Source organism: Schistocerca serialis, chromosome 4, assembly GCF_023864345.2.
Source record: "Schistocerca serialis cubense isolate TAMUIC-IGC-003099 chromosome 4, iqSchSeri2.2, whole genome shotgun sequence".
Lineage (NCBI taxonomy): Eukaryota > Metazoa > Arthropoda > Insecta > Orthoptera > Acrididae > Schistocerca > Schistocerca serialis.
In genome coordinates, this window is record NC_064641.1 from 707,992,205 (window position 1) to 708,010,391 (window position 18,187).

The following is an 18,187-nucleotide window of genomic DNA, read 5'->3' on the forward strand; positions in this document are numbered from 1 at the left end:
CATGAATAGGTTCCTCGAACACTTACTGTACCGTTCAAACCAAAGAAATAATGACAGTAGGATCCACGAGACACTCGTCCCAGATGTACTTGCTCTGGCGGGGGTGTAACTCAGTGGCAGTCGGTTTTTAACGGCCGTGGTGTGCGGACCTCCGGCGTGTGCTGTGCGCTGCGGTCTGCTGCGCTCCGCTCGGTAAGTCAAGCGCCTGTTGCAGTAGTTACTGCGTTATTTGAGACTCTTGATGGATTCATATTAGAAGGAGAGATGGATCAACCTAATAGAAGAGACACATTGAAATTTGTTATTGACCAGAAAGGGCAGAGACCGAATTCGTTCGAAATTGAGACATGGTTAGAAGAATCTGTGAAATTTTCGTTTGAGGATATTATAGGTATTCACCTTTCAATTGTGAGTAGTATTGTGTATGTCAAGCTTAAAAACACGGAATTGTGTGACAAAATTGTTGAATCTAGTGGCGGAACATTTAAGTTCAAACATCACGATGGCAATGTTAGTGAAGTTTGTGTTACGCATGCTGGCTTTGGATTAAGAACTGTCCGTATCTTTGAGCTACCATTTGAAATCACCGCTGAGCAGATCAATTCCGTGATAGCTCCTTATGGGAGAATAATTAGCAATTTTGCAGAAAAGTGGTCTCCTGCTCACAAGTTCCCCGTCTTGAATGGTGTCAGGCAACTGCGAGTGGATTTACACAAGCACATACCCTCGTATATAAATGTTTGTGGTTATCAGGCTATAGTCATATATGATGGGCAGCCAAGAACCTGCGCGTCTTGCGGCGGCACAGGCCATGTCCGCTCGCAGTGTATACAACGCCAAGTGGCCCAGCTACCTGCGGGCGAAGCAGTGAGACCCCCGGCCATGTCAAGGTTGCCTTTAACTTACGTAGCGGCAGCCGCTGGACAACTGCATACGCGTGACGCTCCTGACGCTACTCGGGACGCTACCCAGGATGATGCAGCTCGCGACAATGAAGTGATAATGGAAGTTAGCGACTCGACGGTGACAACACAGCCAAAGAGTCAAGAAAAAGAACAAAATATCTCTGTTCAAATAGAACAAACTCCTGAACCGGTTATAGTCCTTCAGAATGAGCAGTCTCCAGAAAACCACAAGGAAACCAACCCATCACTTGCCAGAGAACAGGACCGAGCGCAAGAAACCCAAGATGTAATGTAAAACGATGAAACCTCCCCAAGAGTCAGTCCTCTAAGGAAACATAAAAAGAGGAGATTAGCTCATAAGGGAGTTGAACAACTGGCACCCCCTTTGCGAGAAAAAGCAAAGCAGATTAGCAACAAACTGCATGAAGAACAACATCGTAATCCGGTTCTGAGTATGCAGGCACCTGACCCCTTGCAAGCCAAATCAAATACACCATGCCCCATGTCAACGGACCAGTCGTCACACGAGAGGTTGAAGCTGATAGTAAATTTCGATGCAAACAAGGTTTTCCCTGAAACTAGAAATGCAGAAAAAGAGACATCGAAAACTAATCAACACAAAACCTGGGCTGATGAATCGGATGAAATGCATCAAGATGAAGAATTGAACGAAACTGGAGGAACGGAACAGACTTCTGGCCCAAGAGATCAACTCAACACGATTATTACATCATTGCCAGAACATACATGTGAAAAAGGATTTTCCTCCGACAGCACTTCGTATGACGAATACTGACTTCGGTAATGAATAGGACAATATGAACGCAGCGCAAGCCTACAAAATCGCTACGTTGAACATTAATAAGATACGCTCCTCCCTGCGTTTACAACATCTGCAAGACCTTCTATACGCAGCTGACGTTGATATACTACTGTTACAGGAAGTAACAGATAGTAAATTAGAAAGATACGTGGATACAACGCCATAATAAACCCCGGTATCGGTGCAAAGCTGGGAACCGCAATTCTCACGAAAGAAGGCATCCGTGTCACACAAATAGCAAAACTTGAAAACAGCAGAGGGGTTGCAGTGACTGTTAACAATGCCCGCATCAACAACGTTTATGCACCGTCAGGCAACAATAACAGGCGTGCTAGAGCGGATTTGTTTAGAAGGGAAATCGTTCATCTCTTCGGTACACGTCAAGATTATATAATCGTAGCCGACGATTTTAATTCTGTACTTAGCCCGAAAGACCAGACACCGAATTTCAACAAGTCCGTAGAACTGGAAAGAATAGTCCACCAAATGCAGTTAACCGATACCTGGGAACATACCCATGGCGCACAGGCCGGTTTCACATATTTTAACAGTCACTCAGCAAGCAGGCTAGACAGAATTTACGTGTCGTCCAACCTTAAGAACCATGTACTCCAGTCTGAGGTCTGCCCCACTATGTTTTCTGACCATGCCGCGTACATCACCACAGTAAATTTGGAAAAACAAGAGACTTACCTAGCGAGGGGCATATGGAAACTCAACATTACACATCTCCAGGATGAGGAATGTCGCGTAGCATTTACTAATGTGTGGCACGAATGCGAGAAACGATTCCCGCAATACAGTTCTGCCATAGCTTGGTGGTTACAATGTGCGAAGCCTAAAATAAGAAGAATGCTGATGTATTACTCGCGACAGAAAAGTTTCTGGATTAAAAAAACGACTGAATTGTATTTTAGCTGCCTTAGAGACCTGTACACCTTGGACACACGTTTAATGGAGAACTTTAGCCGGATTCAGAAAGTTAAAGCAAAACTTTTAGCGCTGAAGCGGCGACAGTCAGAAGTTTTTAAGTCAGAGCGAGACTACACAACATTGTAGAAGGGGAAGAAACGTCTATGTACCATGTAATGCGTGAGAATAAGAGAGGAAACAGAAAAATACTGACAGAAGTTAAGTCACCTGATGGGACCAGGCACACAAAACAGCATGAAATTCAAAACGCTGTTCATAAATATATCTCAGATATGATGTCCACCAAACCTACCGTCGGCGAGGCGCGGCGTGATCTTGTTAGAAACGTATCGGGACGAATTAGTACAGAGTAAGTAGAAAATCTCATGGCCGAAATAGAAGAGGACGAATTGAAAGACGCAATAGCACAGGGTCCTAAAAATAAGTCTCCAGGACCTGACGGTATCCCCGTGGAACTTTACCAAGTGTTCTGGCCACAAATGAAAAGCAAGTTGCTATGTATGTACAACGAAATCATGAGTGGCACTGTTGCCGCTCCCAAAGAATTTCCTGAAGGGATCATAGTTCTAATTCCTAAAAACTCACTTACCAAAGCGATTGAAAATCTTCGCCCAGTAACATTACTCAACAGTGATTACAAAATTATGGCCCGCGTATTAGAAGAAGAATAAAAATGGTTATTAACTCTGTAACTGGCACGTACCAAACATGTGTAGGCAAAGACAGAAACATCTATCCGAATATATGCGAATATAGGGATATAATATCAACCGCAAATGTATGCCGAATAAAATGTGCTTTAGTGTCATTAGACTTCGAGAAGGCGTTTAACAGAGTCGATCATAAGTATCTTCTTGGTATCATTGAAGTAATGGGATTCCCACCACGATTCGTGAGGATTATTCAACAAATTCTGAAAAACAGTGTAGCACGAATAATGATAAACGGCCAACTAAGTAGAGAGATTGAATTGACTGGATCCGTACGTCAAGGTTGCCCAATGTCAATGGCCCTTTTCGCAATAGCAATAGAACCTCTCCTCGCGACACTCACGCATCACCTGCAAGTATTGTGTATAAACGGCAAGAAAATAGTGTGCAACGCCTACGCCGATGATGTGGGCGTCCTGGTTATAAATGAAGATGAAGTGGCGAAAGCTCTTCAGATTGTACACACATATGAACTTGCTTCTGGCGCCAAACTAAATAAAAGGAAGTCAGGCATCATGAACCTAGGCAGAGGAATATCCATGCAAAATCGGGGACAATTGACGGAAGTATCCACATTGAAATGTTTGGGTATTGAATTTAGGAGCAACATCCAACACACTATTGCCATCAATTATAATAAACAACTTGCAAGCATACGAGCATCTGTACAAGGAAACAGTATGAGGCAATTGGACGAGATACAGAAAATCAAACTAGTAAATGTGTATATAACATCCAAACTTAACTATGTTGTCCAAGCTTTTCCGATGCCATTAGAAACAGCCAGAAGAATTTTATCCGCGATAGGAAGTTTTGTATGCCAAGGCAACATTTTCAAAGTGAAGTTCAATACACTAACACTCCCAACAAGGAAAGGAGGTTTAAACCTTGTTGATGTCATTTACAGGTCACGAGCGTTATATGTGTGTCGAATGTGCAAGCAATGGAAACAGATGCCCGACAACTTAACGGCCCACTTGCTGAATGAAATTACTCCAACAAGCATGCAGCCGCCAATAGATGTGAAGCATATACCAGCTGGTCTTTGTCACCTGAAAACTTTTCTCGTTGAGTACAGTTATATCTCCTCGAGGCTCTCAGAACAGCAGTTGACGAGAGTAAAGGACATCTATACATATTTGATGGAAGCTAAGGAAGGAAATATTATTGAATGAAAATACCCCAACAACGACTGGTCTGCAATTTGGAAAAATATCCACGATCGGAACTTACCCTCTAAGGTGAAAGCAACTTGGTATAATGCAGTCAACAGGAAAATATCAACTAATTCCAAATTGCATGCTATACATCTCACGAATTCGCCCTTGTGTGCGTCATGCAACCTTCTTGACACTGAAGAACACCGATTCGTGTGTGAAAGAGTAAGAGACATATGGCATATAGTTAAGCAGAAATTAGCGACCGTTAACAGAACATCTCCAACCGTTTTCACCGCCGCAGATTTTCTGACTCCAGACGCAGTGCCATATCCTGATACGAAAAGAAATGCTGTTAACTGGCTAAAAGGGCACACTGTGCACTATATCTTGAAGGCAGAAAATAAAAGCAAAGAAGATTACTGGGTGTATCTAACGACTCAGCACCATCATCTCATGCGGACGAAAGACTACAAAAAAAAAATTACGCATGCTTCCTATATAGAATCATGGAATAAAATTATACAGAGAACAATAACAGATTAAGATTAGTACGGAATTCAGAGATGTCAGCCTTGCACGATTACAGATACCTGGAACCGGAATGTCTTCGATCCTTTCACGAGACACTGCAGAAAAGGAATCAAGTCCGTGGCAAGACGCACCGGACTACATTCTCATGAAGAAATTAGACATCAAGTTTTATGTATTTTATTTTTTTTAATTATCTTATGCCATACGCGGAGAAGCTTTAAGTTCTAAAAAAACATTTTTCAAGGGGATACAAGATTTTATGCTTTCCTTATGAAGATGAGAGACTTCACGTTTCAGTTTATTTTAATATACTTATCTTTCCATTAGCAAGAGGAATATTCATTACCTTTAATTAATATTAAGAAGAAATATTTATTCTCATTTCTGTTAGCTAAGGTAATTTAGGCATCCAGCTTACAGAAAAAAAAATTAAGAAGCCGAAGTAAAAAAAAATAAAATAAAATAAGAAAAATAAAAAAAATAAATAAAAAAGAATTAAAATAAAATAAAATAAAACAAAAAGATACAAAAAAGAAAAAGTGGCCGAGCACTCGCAAAAAAAAAGTGGTAGAGTGTCTTCTTCACATGCAGAAAGTCCTCGGTTCAAATCCCAGCTCCTCCAATTGTTGTTTTTCCGTGCAGCAGTACATGAAAACTTTTGCCTATCACCATATTCTACAAAATTCAGTGTACAACATTCTTCCCCCAAGCAAGTGGATTTCGTACAGTTCGACCTCATGGCGGGAGGACGATGACCAGCAAGACCCTGGGCTGCGATCCCCCCCATTGAAATGTTGCTCCAAAGCCTTCGGTATGGCGTGCAGGGTGCATCTCAAACATGTATTTGCAACTCACCGCGACAATCGTCATTTGTTTTTTCGAGATACTGAAAAATGAAGGGGGCACCCGGGATTGAACCGGGGACCTCTCGATCTGCAGTCGAATGCTCTACGACTTTTTTCTTTTTTTTTTTTTAGGGAATCTGATTTCTAGTCAGACGCCTTAACCACTTTTTTTTTAAACCAATTGCGCCTTTTTTTCCCTTTTCCTTCCTTTTTTTCTTCTTTTTTCTCCTTTTTCTTTTCTTTGTTTTCTTTTCTTTTTTTTTCCTAATTATTATTTTCCCAAAAGGAGGCGTCAGGGGCAAGGCGGTCAGGGGTCGAAAAAAAAAAAAGAAAAAAAAAATTGCTCCTAGAACATATAACATTTCTTCTTGAAACATTGGGTGTCCTTGACTGGCGTGGGTACATGTCCTGTGACGTGTTGGCGCGTTGCAAGTATGTAAAAGTTGTGTTTCCAGAGAGGAAGTAAGCCAATGTAGAACGTCTCTCAGGTTGGAGGGACAGTGAAGATAAGAAAGTTTTGAAACAACTGTTTATACTTAGGACATTGTTTCAAATGATAATGTTGGTCCTGAAGATACAAAATAAAGGCGCTGAGATCTGCATGATGTTTGGTAACAATGTAGTATGCACAATGTCCAAGGAGCCAGGCGTAACTATTATTCTTCGCAGCGGGGAACAATCGCCAATCCGGACGTATCACATCTTCCACAGTTATCGCATGTTCCGACGTCCTGTTGAGAACCGACAGCTTTTTCCTCGTCCAGTTCCAGATGACGACATTCTCTCTGCAAACGAAGGTGTGAGCCAGGGTATCTATAAGCTGACAACGAGTACAGTATGGTGTAGGACGCAGTTTTATTTTAGGCAGCTTTTCGCCTGTGATGATCTTTTCATTGACAATATCATACCATACCGACGCTACGTCCAACGGCAGAATAGGGTTGCTGATGTTCGCCCATATGCGGCGCCACGTTTTTTCCGGATGTTTTGTTTCGATCGGATGTCGGTGCTGCCGCTTCGTCAGTAGCGTGTAATGGGTAGAGGTAGTAAAATGTTGGGGCGACTGAGGCAGGTAACTGATTTCCGTGTAATAGACGCGGACGTATCCCAACTGTTCATTAATGCACCCAACATGGATTGGCGGCCGCACATCCTGAGGTAGTAAGGAGGTAAAGAGCTCTTCGATAGTCCAGTGTGATTACTGCGAAGTAGTTTGGACGTTCTATTTATGAAGACTGCAAGACACTGTGAGCGTACATCCTTGATGCCTAAACCGCCTGCGTGGCGAGCCAGTGTTAACGTTTGAAGTGGAGTTTTGAAGATATTGCCTCTCCAGACAAACCAATAGATGGCAACAAGCAGCTTGTGAGCGATGTCATCGGGTATTGGCAACACGGCGGCGATGTGATAGATTTTACTAAGAACATACACATTGATAAACTGGGCTCGTTGGAGACGGTTCAGAGATCTAGTCTTATGTTCCTGGAGCGTTGCTCGAACTGTGTTGAGTATAAGTTGCCAGTTCGTCTTGGTCATTTCACGCGGGTCCGGCAGCAGAGTCATTCCAAGTTGCTTAATGTTGTCAACACGTTGCAACCAAGAGGATACCATAAATTCATCAATTGGACCGAGAGGAAGAATTTTAGATTTGTAGTTATTGATCAACGCACCGGAGGAATGCGTGTACTGTGTGGTCAGACGGCGCACCGTTTCAATATCATCCGTCGTATTTACAATGACGCTAACGTCATCAGCATAAGCATGGAAAACCGTTTTGACATTAAAGACCGTGAGGCCGGCGAGTTGTTCATGCAGATTAAATAACAGCGGCTCAACCGCTATGGCAAACAACGACATCGAGAGAGGGCAACCTTGGCGAACAGATTGTTTGATGGGCACACGAGTAGTGATTTGACCATTAACCTTTATTCGGGATGTTGTTCCAACGATGCAGTGCTGTAAAAGCTGAAGGAACTGATGATTGAACCCCATTTTGTGCATTACGTTTGTTAAAAACTTGTGGCTAATCCTGTCAAAGGCCTTTTCAAAATCTAAAACCATAATCCCTAGTTGAGATTTACAGAGCCAAGTTAAATGTAGGACGTCCCTGTAGGCACGTAAAACAGTCGTCATAGACCGACCTGTGCCGACGCTCGTCTGGTACGGACGGATAACTGTCGTGAGAATGGGTTTCAGCCTATGATTTAAAAGACGAGTCAAGATTTTAAAATCAGTGTTCAACAATGTAATGGGTCGATAATCGTGCAAAGAATGCTGTGCGCTTTTTTGGGAATCAATACGACCATGCCTTCAGTAAAGTCTATTGGAAAGGGGTCACCGTTCAACAATTCATTGTACATAGTTGTTAATTCATCACCAATAAGGTCCCAGAAGCGGATGTAAAATTCCACAGGGAGACCGTCTAATCCTGCCGCTTTGTGACGTCGTGATCCTGTTATGACAACCTTGAGGTCTTCATTCGTGACATTTTCCAGAAGGTGAACATTGTCGTCAAGAATAACTGTCGTTGCAATGGAAGATAAAAGAATTTCTTCCATTGATGAATCGATTTACGGCTCTGCATAAAGATTCGTATAGTATGTGACAACATGATTTTTGATGTCGTTCTGCGTGATGTACTCCCTTCCTCGGTCTTCTTGAAGATTGTGGAGTAGCTTCTGCTGTCCACGTTTAGCTTCCCTTATAACATGGATAATTGAAGGCCTTTCCTTCATAACATCAGTCCCAGTCCGCGCTCTTACTTTAGGACCGTCCAGTGACCGCCGCATCAGAGTTGTAATTTTGGCTTTAATGCGTTTGATTTGAAGGTTGTGGCTGATGATCCGTGAGGGATCACCGTACAACTCGCGCAAACATGAGAAATAAAATTCTAATGTGCGCTTCCTCCAGTATGCTGTTTCCCGTGCATATTGGATCATACATTTCTTTAATTGCGGCTTAACGAATTCGGTCCACCAAACTACACGTCGTGTGTATCTCGCTTGATTGCGCATACACTTGTCCCAAGTGCGGACGAGGGACTGTCGCAGTTCGACGTCATCGAGGAGAGAGAGATTTAGCTGCCATACACCGCGTCCCAAAAATGTTGTTTGCTTAGTAGAGTTGACTGTTATATGGAAGGCACAATGATCAGAAAAATTGACAGGCCATATCTCACAGTCAATTACATTGTGCAGGAATCCTTTGGTGACATATAGTCTGTCTAATCGACTTGCTGAACTATGGCACACGTAGGTGTACGCCTGAGCCTGTGGACGAAGGTGGGTCCAGATATCTATCAGACCTAAACCATCAGTTAAAACTTTTACCTCTTCACAAAAATTAAAATTTGGGCGCTGGTCCTCGCGGCGTAACACACAATTAAAATCCCCGCCTAAAACTATATTATGTCTGACGTTAGTGAAGAGGCGTACTACGTCCTCTCTGTAAAAGTCGCGCCTGTCGCGTCGACCGTCAGACCCAGTTGGGGCATAAATATTTACTAAAAGCAACCCGTTTAGTTTTGCCGTGATCCCGCGGCCAGTTTCTAGCAAGGGGTCTAATTCACACTGAATGCCGACTTTATACAGGATCACTGTACCACATTCATCGCCTATGTTCACAATGGCTTCATAGCTGGGAATATCTTCGACCTTAGGGGAAACAACTTCTTGTAACATAGCTATGTCGACGTCTGCTGCGTACAAGTAATCACGTAAGCTCTTCCATTTAACGTCTGAGACGATTCTATTGACATTAATTGTTGCAATCTTGTACGCTTGTGTCATCCCTGAGTCTGCTAGTCTCGTTCCACGTCCTCAGACCACGAAGTGGTCGTCGCAGGTATTTCTGGGGCCGTCGTTTCCATTGGTTCACCTGTACGGGCATCGACATGCATAGAACCACCATCCTCTTGCGGCTTGGATGTACCGTTCCCCTCTGTGTTGGGCAACAACACTTCAGAGGAAGTCTTCTTGAGGATTTTCTGGGTTCGGAACAGCTTACTTTCCAACTCGTCTAGTTCCTCCTGACTTTGTTTCCGAGCAGCACGTTTAGATCTGGCGGCCGGTTGTTTGAAACTGGATTTGCCAGAAGTTGTCGGGCTACCGACGGATGCGGTATCGACGCCGATGGCGGAGCCTTTCACCTTACCGGAAAGTGAACCAGATAGCACAGTCGGTGTTTTCGTGGGAGTAGGAACTACAGACGTCAACTGCTGACGACTTTGGTGGGGAGCTGACGTTTTCTCCCCTTCAAAGCGCACCTGGCTGGCAGGTGGGAGGTCAGGTATGTTATCAGTCTGACGATCGCGATGATCGGCGGCATTTTGACTATGATCGGCAGCGGAGGCCGCAGGCTGTACCTCGGTGGCGGTGTCGGCCGGGCAAGGTTCGGACGCGGCCGCCAGTGTGGTCGGCCGCTGCAAGACAGGCGAGTCTGCCAGCGTCTGCGCGTACGTCAACTTGTCTCCCGTCTCGGCACCCTCCGCACTTTTGTGGCGGCGTTCGTAGCGACAAGCAATTCGCTGTAGAAACGGCTTACGAAGTCACCGCCACACTTTTAATAGCGGGCCGACCGGTCCGCTGGAACAGTGAACAGAAAGATGAAAACCCAAACACTCTGATTAAATAAAAGTCGGTACTTATCTTTATTAACGAAGATACAGAAACACAGTAGTGAACTCCGTGTCTACAGAAATCTGTCTAGTTCGAGTCGGAGCGGCTAGGTCAGCGTCGGCTGACGACAAACAACAACTCTGCTGCGATGAACACACAACCGACTAGCAAGTACACAATTCGGTGGCGAGTATACAACTGAGCGGCGAATACAGAACTGTCCTAGCGCTCGCGACTCCAGCGCTTAAGAACCCAGAAGCCAGCGGTGGCGCGCGCAGACTTGCGGCGATTTCCTGTCTCGCTGGCGCTGCTTATGCGGATGGCGTCCGGACTTTGATGCTGCCAATCTTTTGGCAGCGGGCTCGGGTGGCATTACTGGCTAGGATATAACACTCCTCCCCCCCAAATCGCCGCACCGTCGTTGAATAATGACGTGGCGAGCGTCGACGGCGGGGGAGGGGTCTGGCCGCAGGCGTAGCAGAAGAGACCGGGGCGGAGACTGTTGTCGGTGGCAGTCCCCGGTCCGCACCCCAGCATTGGCTGCGCGGGGCCTCGGGAAACACCGACTGAAAACCGAGGTCAGGGTGCACGCCTGTGACCACGGGCGCAGCTTCTGGTACTGGACGCGACGAGGCGTCGGGACCCACGAAGAGAGGCAGCGTCTCCTGACGCTGCGTCGACGGCTGCTGAGTGGGCGCCGGACAAGGCGCTGCGGGGTCAGACTCCTTGGGGGTGCCCAAGGAAAGCGGCTGCAGGACAGGCTGCACAGCCACCGCTTGGGAAGGCGGCCCGGCTGAGGGGTCGACGTCCATCAGCTCCGAAGGCGGTGGCGACTGAAGAGGGACCGCAGGCGCCGGAGCGACCACCCGGGGCGCTCCCGGATGAAGCTGCGCGGGAGGCATCAACGGGACGGGCTGTCGGCGTGGTAGCGGCGACGGCTGCTGCTGCTGCCCTGGGGGCAGCAGCAAAGTCGGAAGGCGCGGCTGGAACCCGCCGCGGACCAAATCTGTGGACAAAGAACGAGCGGCAGAATCCGGGCGGCCAGCGCGGTGCAATTGGTTCTGATGCCTCCTGTGCACCCCAGTAGCACCTTGAACAGTATAAAAACCGCGACCCTGGACACTTATCACGGTACCACGTTCCCAACGACGGCGACCGTGATAAACTCTGAAAAAAACGGCGTCGTTGCGCTGAAAACGCGTGCGATGCTCAGAAGCGGCGGGTCGATCCGGGGGATGCAACAACCGTAGTAGGGTGCGATGACGACCCGTGGAGAAGCTCCGCAGGCGAAGGGCCGTCGCGTAGCGTGGTCCGGTACGACGACAGGAACGTGATGAGGGCCTGCTGACGAGAGTGCGTAGCACGAAGGCGGTCCATATGATCCTTGAATGTGCGTACAAAACGTTCCGCTGCACCATTCGATTGAGGGTGGAACGGCGGAGTAAGAACATGGCGAATGCCATTGGCCGAACAAAAACTTTCAAATTTAGCAGAGGTAAATTGTGGACCATTGTCAGACACTAAAACTTCTGGAAGACCCTCAATACAAAAAATTGAAGTCAACGCCTGTATAGTTTGTGCAGACGTTGTAGACTGCATGGGCACAACAAACGGAAAATTACTAAATGCATCTATCACGATGAGCCAACGAGAATTCCAATATGGACCAGCGAAATCAATATGTACCCGCTGCCAGGGACCGGCAGGGCGTGCCCACTCAAAATAGCGTTGAGGCGGAGCAGCTTGGTATTCGGCACACGTCGAACAATCTGTAGACATCTGCGTAATCTGCTTATCAGTGCCGATCCATGTACAATGACGGCGGGCAAGCTGCTTGGTGCGGACCACTCCCCAATGACCTTGATGCAACAAGTCGAGGACCTTGGATTGGAGCACTTGGGGAACCACTACACGAATCTGGTCATTCTCGGTGCGTAACAGCAAAACTCCGTGCGAAACAGACAACAGATGACGTTGCGGATAATAGCGACGAACCACAGGATCCGATATGTCCTTTGCCTTGGACGGCCAACCACGTTGAACAAAACGTAATAGTAAACTCAGATGAGGATCCGTAGCTGTCTCACGTGCCACCTGACGATAATCAATCGGAAAATCCCGGAGGGATTGATGCTCATCGGCGTCAATCTGATGGCAAGAGTCGTCAGAGGAATCGAAGACATCATCCGCAGCAATCGGCAATCTAGAAAGCGCGTCAGCGTTTGCATGCTGAGCTGTAGGGCGATACAGTATCTCATACTGGTATTGTGATAACAAAAGAGCCCAACGTTGTAGTCTCTGAGCTGTCCGCTGAGGAACTGGTTTAGACGGATGAAACAGTGACGTCAGGGGCTTGTGATCTGTTACTAAATAGAATGGTCTACCATAGAGGTAGTGATGGAATTTTGTGACACCGAACACAATAGCCGACGCTTCCTTGTCCAATTGGCTATAATTACACTGAGCTTTGTTTAGCAATTTAGATGCGAACGCAATAGGACGTTCGGTGTTACCGACTCAGTGAGACAACACAGCACCGAGGCCGAAAGAAGAGGCATCACAAGCTAACACCAGAGGCTTGTTAGGGTCGTAATGGACCAGACAACGATCATTCAATAAAGCCTCTTTAAGCTGCTGAAAGGCTGATTGGCAATCAGCTGACCACACAAACGGAACATTCTTACGGCGGAGACGATGCAACGGTGCAGCAATCTGTGATGCATTAGGTATAAACCTAATATAATATGTCAATTTGCCAAGAACTGCTTGCAATTCATGCAGATTGCGAGGGGCGGGCAAATCACGAATAGCTGCTAAATGTGACTGGGAGGGATGAATGCCTTGAGCATTAATAACATGTCCCAGATACTCCATCTCCGTAAGGAAAAATGAACATTTATCGATGTTGCAACGTAGGCCTGCCTGAGACAACACCGTAAACAAACACTCCAAATGTTCAGCAGGCGTCCGACCGGACACAACAATATCGTCTAAATAGTTGCAACACGATGGCACATTAACCAGAAGTTGTGACAAAAAACGCTGAAAAACAGCTGGAGCTGACGCACAACCAAAAGGCAAACGCAGAAAACGGAACAACCCCAACGACGTGTTGATGACAAAATACTGTTGTGATTGCTCGTCGAGGGGCAATTGCAAATATGCTTCACGGAGATCAATTTTGGAAAAGAAACGAGCTTCCCCTAACTTATCCATCAGCTCGTCCGGTCTAGGCAAAGGAAAAGAATCAACGACAGTCTGAGGATTAACTGTCGACTTAAAATCAGCACACAAACGTAACTTGCCAGACGGTTTCTTTATAATAACTAAGGGAGAAGCCCACTGGCTCGCTGAAACGGGTTGAATAACACCGTTGCTTTGCCAACGACGAAGTTCATCTGCTACAGGTGCCCGGAGGGCGTGAGGCACTGGACGAGCACGAAAAAATCGAGGCTGAGCATTATCATTTAACGTAATATGAGCGGCAAAGTTCGCAGCACAACCTAGTTCGTCTTTAAATATGTCACTGTATCGTTTACACAAATCGGTTATGCTGTCTTGCGGAACAACAACAGAATTAATTTGCAACACATTGTCTTGGATAGACAGGCCAAACAAGTCAAAACAGTCTAATCCGAAAATGTTTACACTGTCTGTAGCGCGGAGCACTGTGAATGAAACTGTTTTTGTATTGCCACGGAATGTGGCTGGCACGTTACATACACCTAACACAGGAATTTGTTCTCCACTATAAGTAGCCAAAGAATGTTTTGCCGCTGAAAGTTTAGGGCGGCCGATAGCCGCATACGTAGCACTATTTATGAGAGTCACAGACGCACCAGTGTCTAATTGAAAATTGAAGGTCTTATCCTGGATGCGTAGCTTCACAAATAGTTTATTACACTGTCTCTGGATCGGTGCAGTGGAGGCGGAAGACACAAAATCAGCGCGTTTAGCGCGTGTTCGCTGCTTACAACTCGTGGGTTGGGCGGGTGGAACAACAACTCCCGCTTCACGTGCAGTCTGTACATTAAGTTTTACAGCGTTTGAATTACGCTTGGGTCGCATAGCAGAGGGCTGGGTGGGTGGCTTATTGCGAACAAGTTTATTACCCACACGAACCATGGAAGAGTCTTTAAACGCGACCTTCTGGGCGGGCTGGCTTTGAAGAACATGAATATCCATGGGCTGGGCAGCACTAGAATTGTTCTTGCGTTTACGCAAACAAACAGTCTGGATGTGTCCTTTCCTTTGACAAAAGTGACAAACCGCGTTTCTTAACGGGTAACGTGCACGAGGATGAGCAAGAACACACTTAGGGCAAGACTTAACTCTATCATTTTGCACACGCGGCTGACGAATGTGTTTAACATGACGCGGCCGGCTAGTGTTTACAGTCTGACTCTGCCGGTGGGGCCGCGGGCGTGACATAACTTGCTTAGCACAGGCAATTTGAGAAATACATGGCTGATCTAACTCACACTCAGCATAGTCAAAAGTATCTTGGGCTTCAATGATGTTCATCACAGTCTCTAATGACGGGTCAGGCAACTTTAAGATAGCAGCACGAATACGAGAATCTGCAATGTTTTGAGTAATAGCGTCTCGTAACATGACATCACTGTAGGAAGCTCCACACACACAATTAAATCGGCACTGACGGGTGAGGCCCCGTAAATCTGTTAACCACTGTTTATTAGATTGATGTGGCAGTTTCTTTAATCTGAAGAACTTGAATCTGGCTGCTGCCACATGAACTCGCGACTCGAAATACTCAGCAAGCTTGTTAACAACAACGTCATAGTCTAAAGCTTCTGGCTTGGATTCCGGGAACAACTTACAAAGTAGTCGATAGACTTCCACGCCTGCAGTGGAAATTAAATAAAGCTGCCGCTCAGTACCCGTGATTTTGTAGACTGTCATGTGCGCCTGCAACTGCGCGAAATATTCTCGCCATTCTTCTCTTGATGCATCAAAAGCACGGAAAGGTGGTGCTGCCTGTGCTTGTTCCTTTTGTGTTGGAAGATTAGCCGCTTGTTTGGCGATTGCTTCCACCAGACTTTGTATTTGCTGACTCTGTAACAAGAACAACTGTTGTAATTCGGCAGACATAGTGAACACAGATTAAACCAGCCCCCAAAATTTTATCGCTATAATTAGTATAACCAGAAACAAGTTGAACCAGCCCTGCACACGAGTTCGGAAGTCCTCGTCGCCAGTTTTGTGGCGGCGTTCGTAGCGACAAGCAGTTCGCTGTAGAAACGGCTTACGAAGTCACCGCCACACTTTTAATAGCGGGCCGACCGGTCCGCTGGAACAGTGAACAGAAAGATGAAAACCCAAACACTCTGATTAAATAAAAGTCGGTACTTATCTTTATTAACGAAGATACAGAAACACAGTAGTGAACTCCGTGTCTACAGAAATCTGTCTAGTTCGAGTCGGAGCGGCTAGGTCAGCGTCGGCTGACGACAAACAACAACTCTGCTGCGATGAACACACAACCGACTAGCAAGTACACAATTCGGTGGCGAGTATACAACTGAGCGGCGAATACAGAACTGTCCTAGCGCTCGCGACTCCAGCGCTTAAGAACCCAGAAGCCAGCGGTGGCGCGCGCAGACTTGCGGCGATTTCCTGTCTCGCTTATGCGGATGGCGTCCGGACTTTGATGCTGCCAACCTTTTGGCAGCGGGCTCGGGTGGCATTACTGGCTAGGATATAACACGCACCAAGGAGAGGTCGAAATTCGCGGCGAGGGGACTTAATACGTGGACATCCTGCCTTTATATGATCAGGGGACCCACAAATAACGCAAGTGCGTGGTTGTCCATCGTAAACAACTAAGGCCTTAAAGCCACGTACAGTTACAAAGGACGGTATATGGCGATGCAGATCAATCTTGACATTACGGACACCATTGTCGACGCATTACGTCCATGGTGAAAAGTCCTGTCCAGTGTTCTTTGTTTGTGGATGATTTCTCTTTGTTCTGCTCTTCTTCACGCCTTGCAACGACAACTCGTCAGTTGCAACTTACGATTAGGCGTTTGGATGACTGGGCGCTGAAGAGTGGATTTAAGTTTTCCACCGAGAAGTCTGTATGTGTTCTTTTTAATCGTTCTCGTTCGATTTTCACCTTTCCTGAGTTGCGCTTGAGGGACACTATTCTTTCTTTTAAAGACACGGTGAGATTTCTGGGGCTCATTTTTGACTCGAGGCTCACGTGGTTACCTCATCTTAAAGACCTGAAACGGCGGTCGCTTCAGGCTTAAAGCATTTTAAAATGTCTTAGCCACAGTACATGGGGAGCTGACAGGACTTGTCTGCTCCAGTTTTACAGGGCGTTTGTGCGATCTCGGCTCGATTATGGGTGCACGGTGTATGGGTCTGCGAGGCCTTCGTACTTAAAGATTTTGGACGTTGTCCACCATGAAGGGCTGCGGTTGGCCACTGGGGCATTCCGAACTAGCCCCATACCAAGCCTCTGTGCAGAGGCTGGTGAACCGCCACTTCATATGCGGCGACGACTACTTACGGCACGCCAGGCGTATAAAACTTTGTCCACACCACACACACCTGCATACCATACCGTTGGTCAGCCTCCTCTGGCACGGTTATTTCATAACCGGCAACGTGCGACGCAGCCCTATGGGATTCGCGCACAGGATTGCCTCGCTGCAATGTCTATGGCTGGTCTTCGTGTTTTACGTCGCGGTTGGAGCAGATCTCCACCATGGCTCCTCCGGAGACCCAAACTTATTTTAGATTTGACTCGTTTTAAGAAGGATGGCACGCCAGATTTTACATTCCAGTCACTTTTTTTTAACGTTTTAGATGTGCATCACGGTTTCACTGTCATTTACACTGATGGCTCCAAACAGGAGAATTTCCTTGGCTGTTCTGTGGTGTTCCCTGACCATGTTACCCGGATTCGCCTCCCTGCTGAATATACCGTTTTCGCAGCGGAGCTCCACGTGATCCTGACGGCACTGGAGCAGATGCATCGTGTTCGGGGCGATCGATTTCTTCTCTGCTCCGATTCCCTTAGTGCCTTACAATCGCTGCAGAACCTGTACCCGACTGAAGAGATGGTCCAGCTGATACATAGCCAACTGTACTTGCTCCAACAGCGGGGTAAAGAGGTATCCTTCTGCTGGGTGCCTGGTCATGTCGGCATATGGGGCAATGAACAGGCCGATCGGGCTGCCAAGGAGGCCTGCAGAGAGCATGATGTGGTCCAGTGTCCTATCCCCTTGCAGTCAGTCATCGCTGCACTCCACAGCAAGTGCATGGAGTTGTGGGAGGACGAATGGCTGGCGGTGACGGCCAATAAACTGTGGTCGGTAAAGTCAACCACTCGGCCGTGGCGTTCCTCCTGTCGGTTGCTCAGGCGGGAAGAGGTGGCCCTCACACGTCTTCGGATCGGGCACTGTCCTCTGACGCATAGCTATTTATTACGGCGGGAGGATCCTCCGTTTTGTGATGCTTGTGGTGTGCACATCTCTGTCCGGCACATTTTAACCGACTGTATTTTATACCGTGATGCAAGGGCAGAAGCACAAGTTGATGGTGATCTGCCCTGTGTTTTAGCTAATGATGAGACGTGTGTGTCTAGGGTTTTTACGTTTTGTGATGTGTCTGGACTCTGGCCTAAACTTTTA

General features: G+C 46.6%; 1 protein-coding gene across 1 annotated transcript in view; it reads right to left on the reverse strand.

Annotated features, from left to right (window-relative positions):
- Window positions 1–9,706: 9,706 nt before the first annotated feature.
- Window positions 9,707–18,187, reverse strand: part of LOC126474709 (uncharacterized) — a 31,087-nt gene continuing 22,606 nt past the window's right edge. The window contains exons 3-4 of the mRNA XM_050102186.1: window positions 11,114–11,529; window positions 9,707–10,327 (exon numbers count right to left, since the gene is read on the reverse strand). Of these exons, the coding sequence (XP_049958143.1) occupies window positions 9,707–10,327; window positions 11,114–11,529 (1,037 nt within the window). The remainder of the gene's footprint in view (window positions 10,328–11,113; window positions 11,530–18,187) is intronic.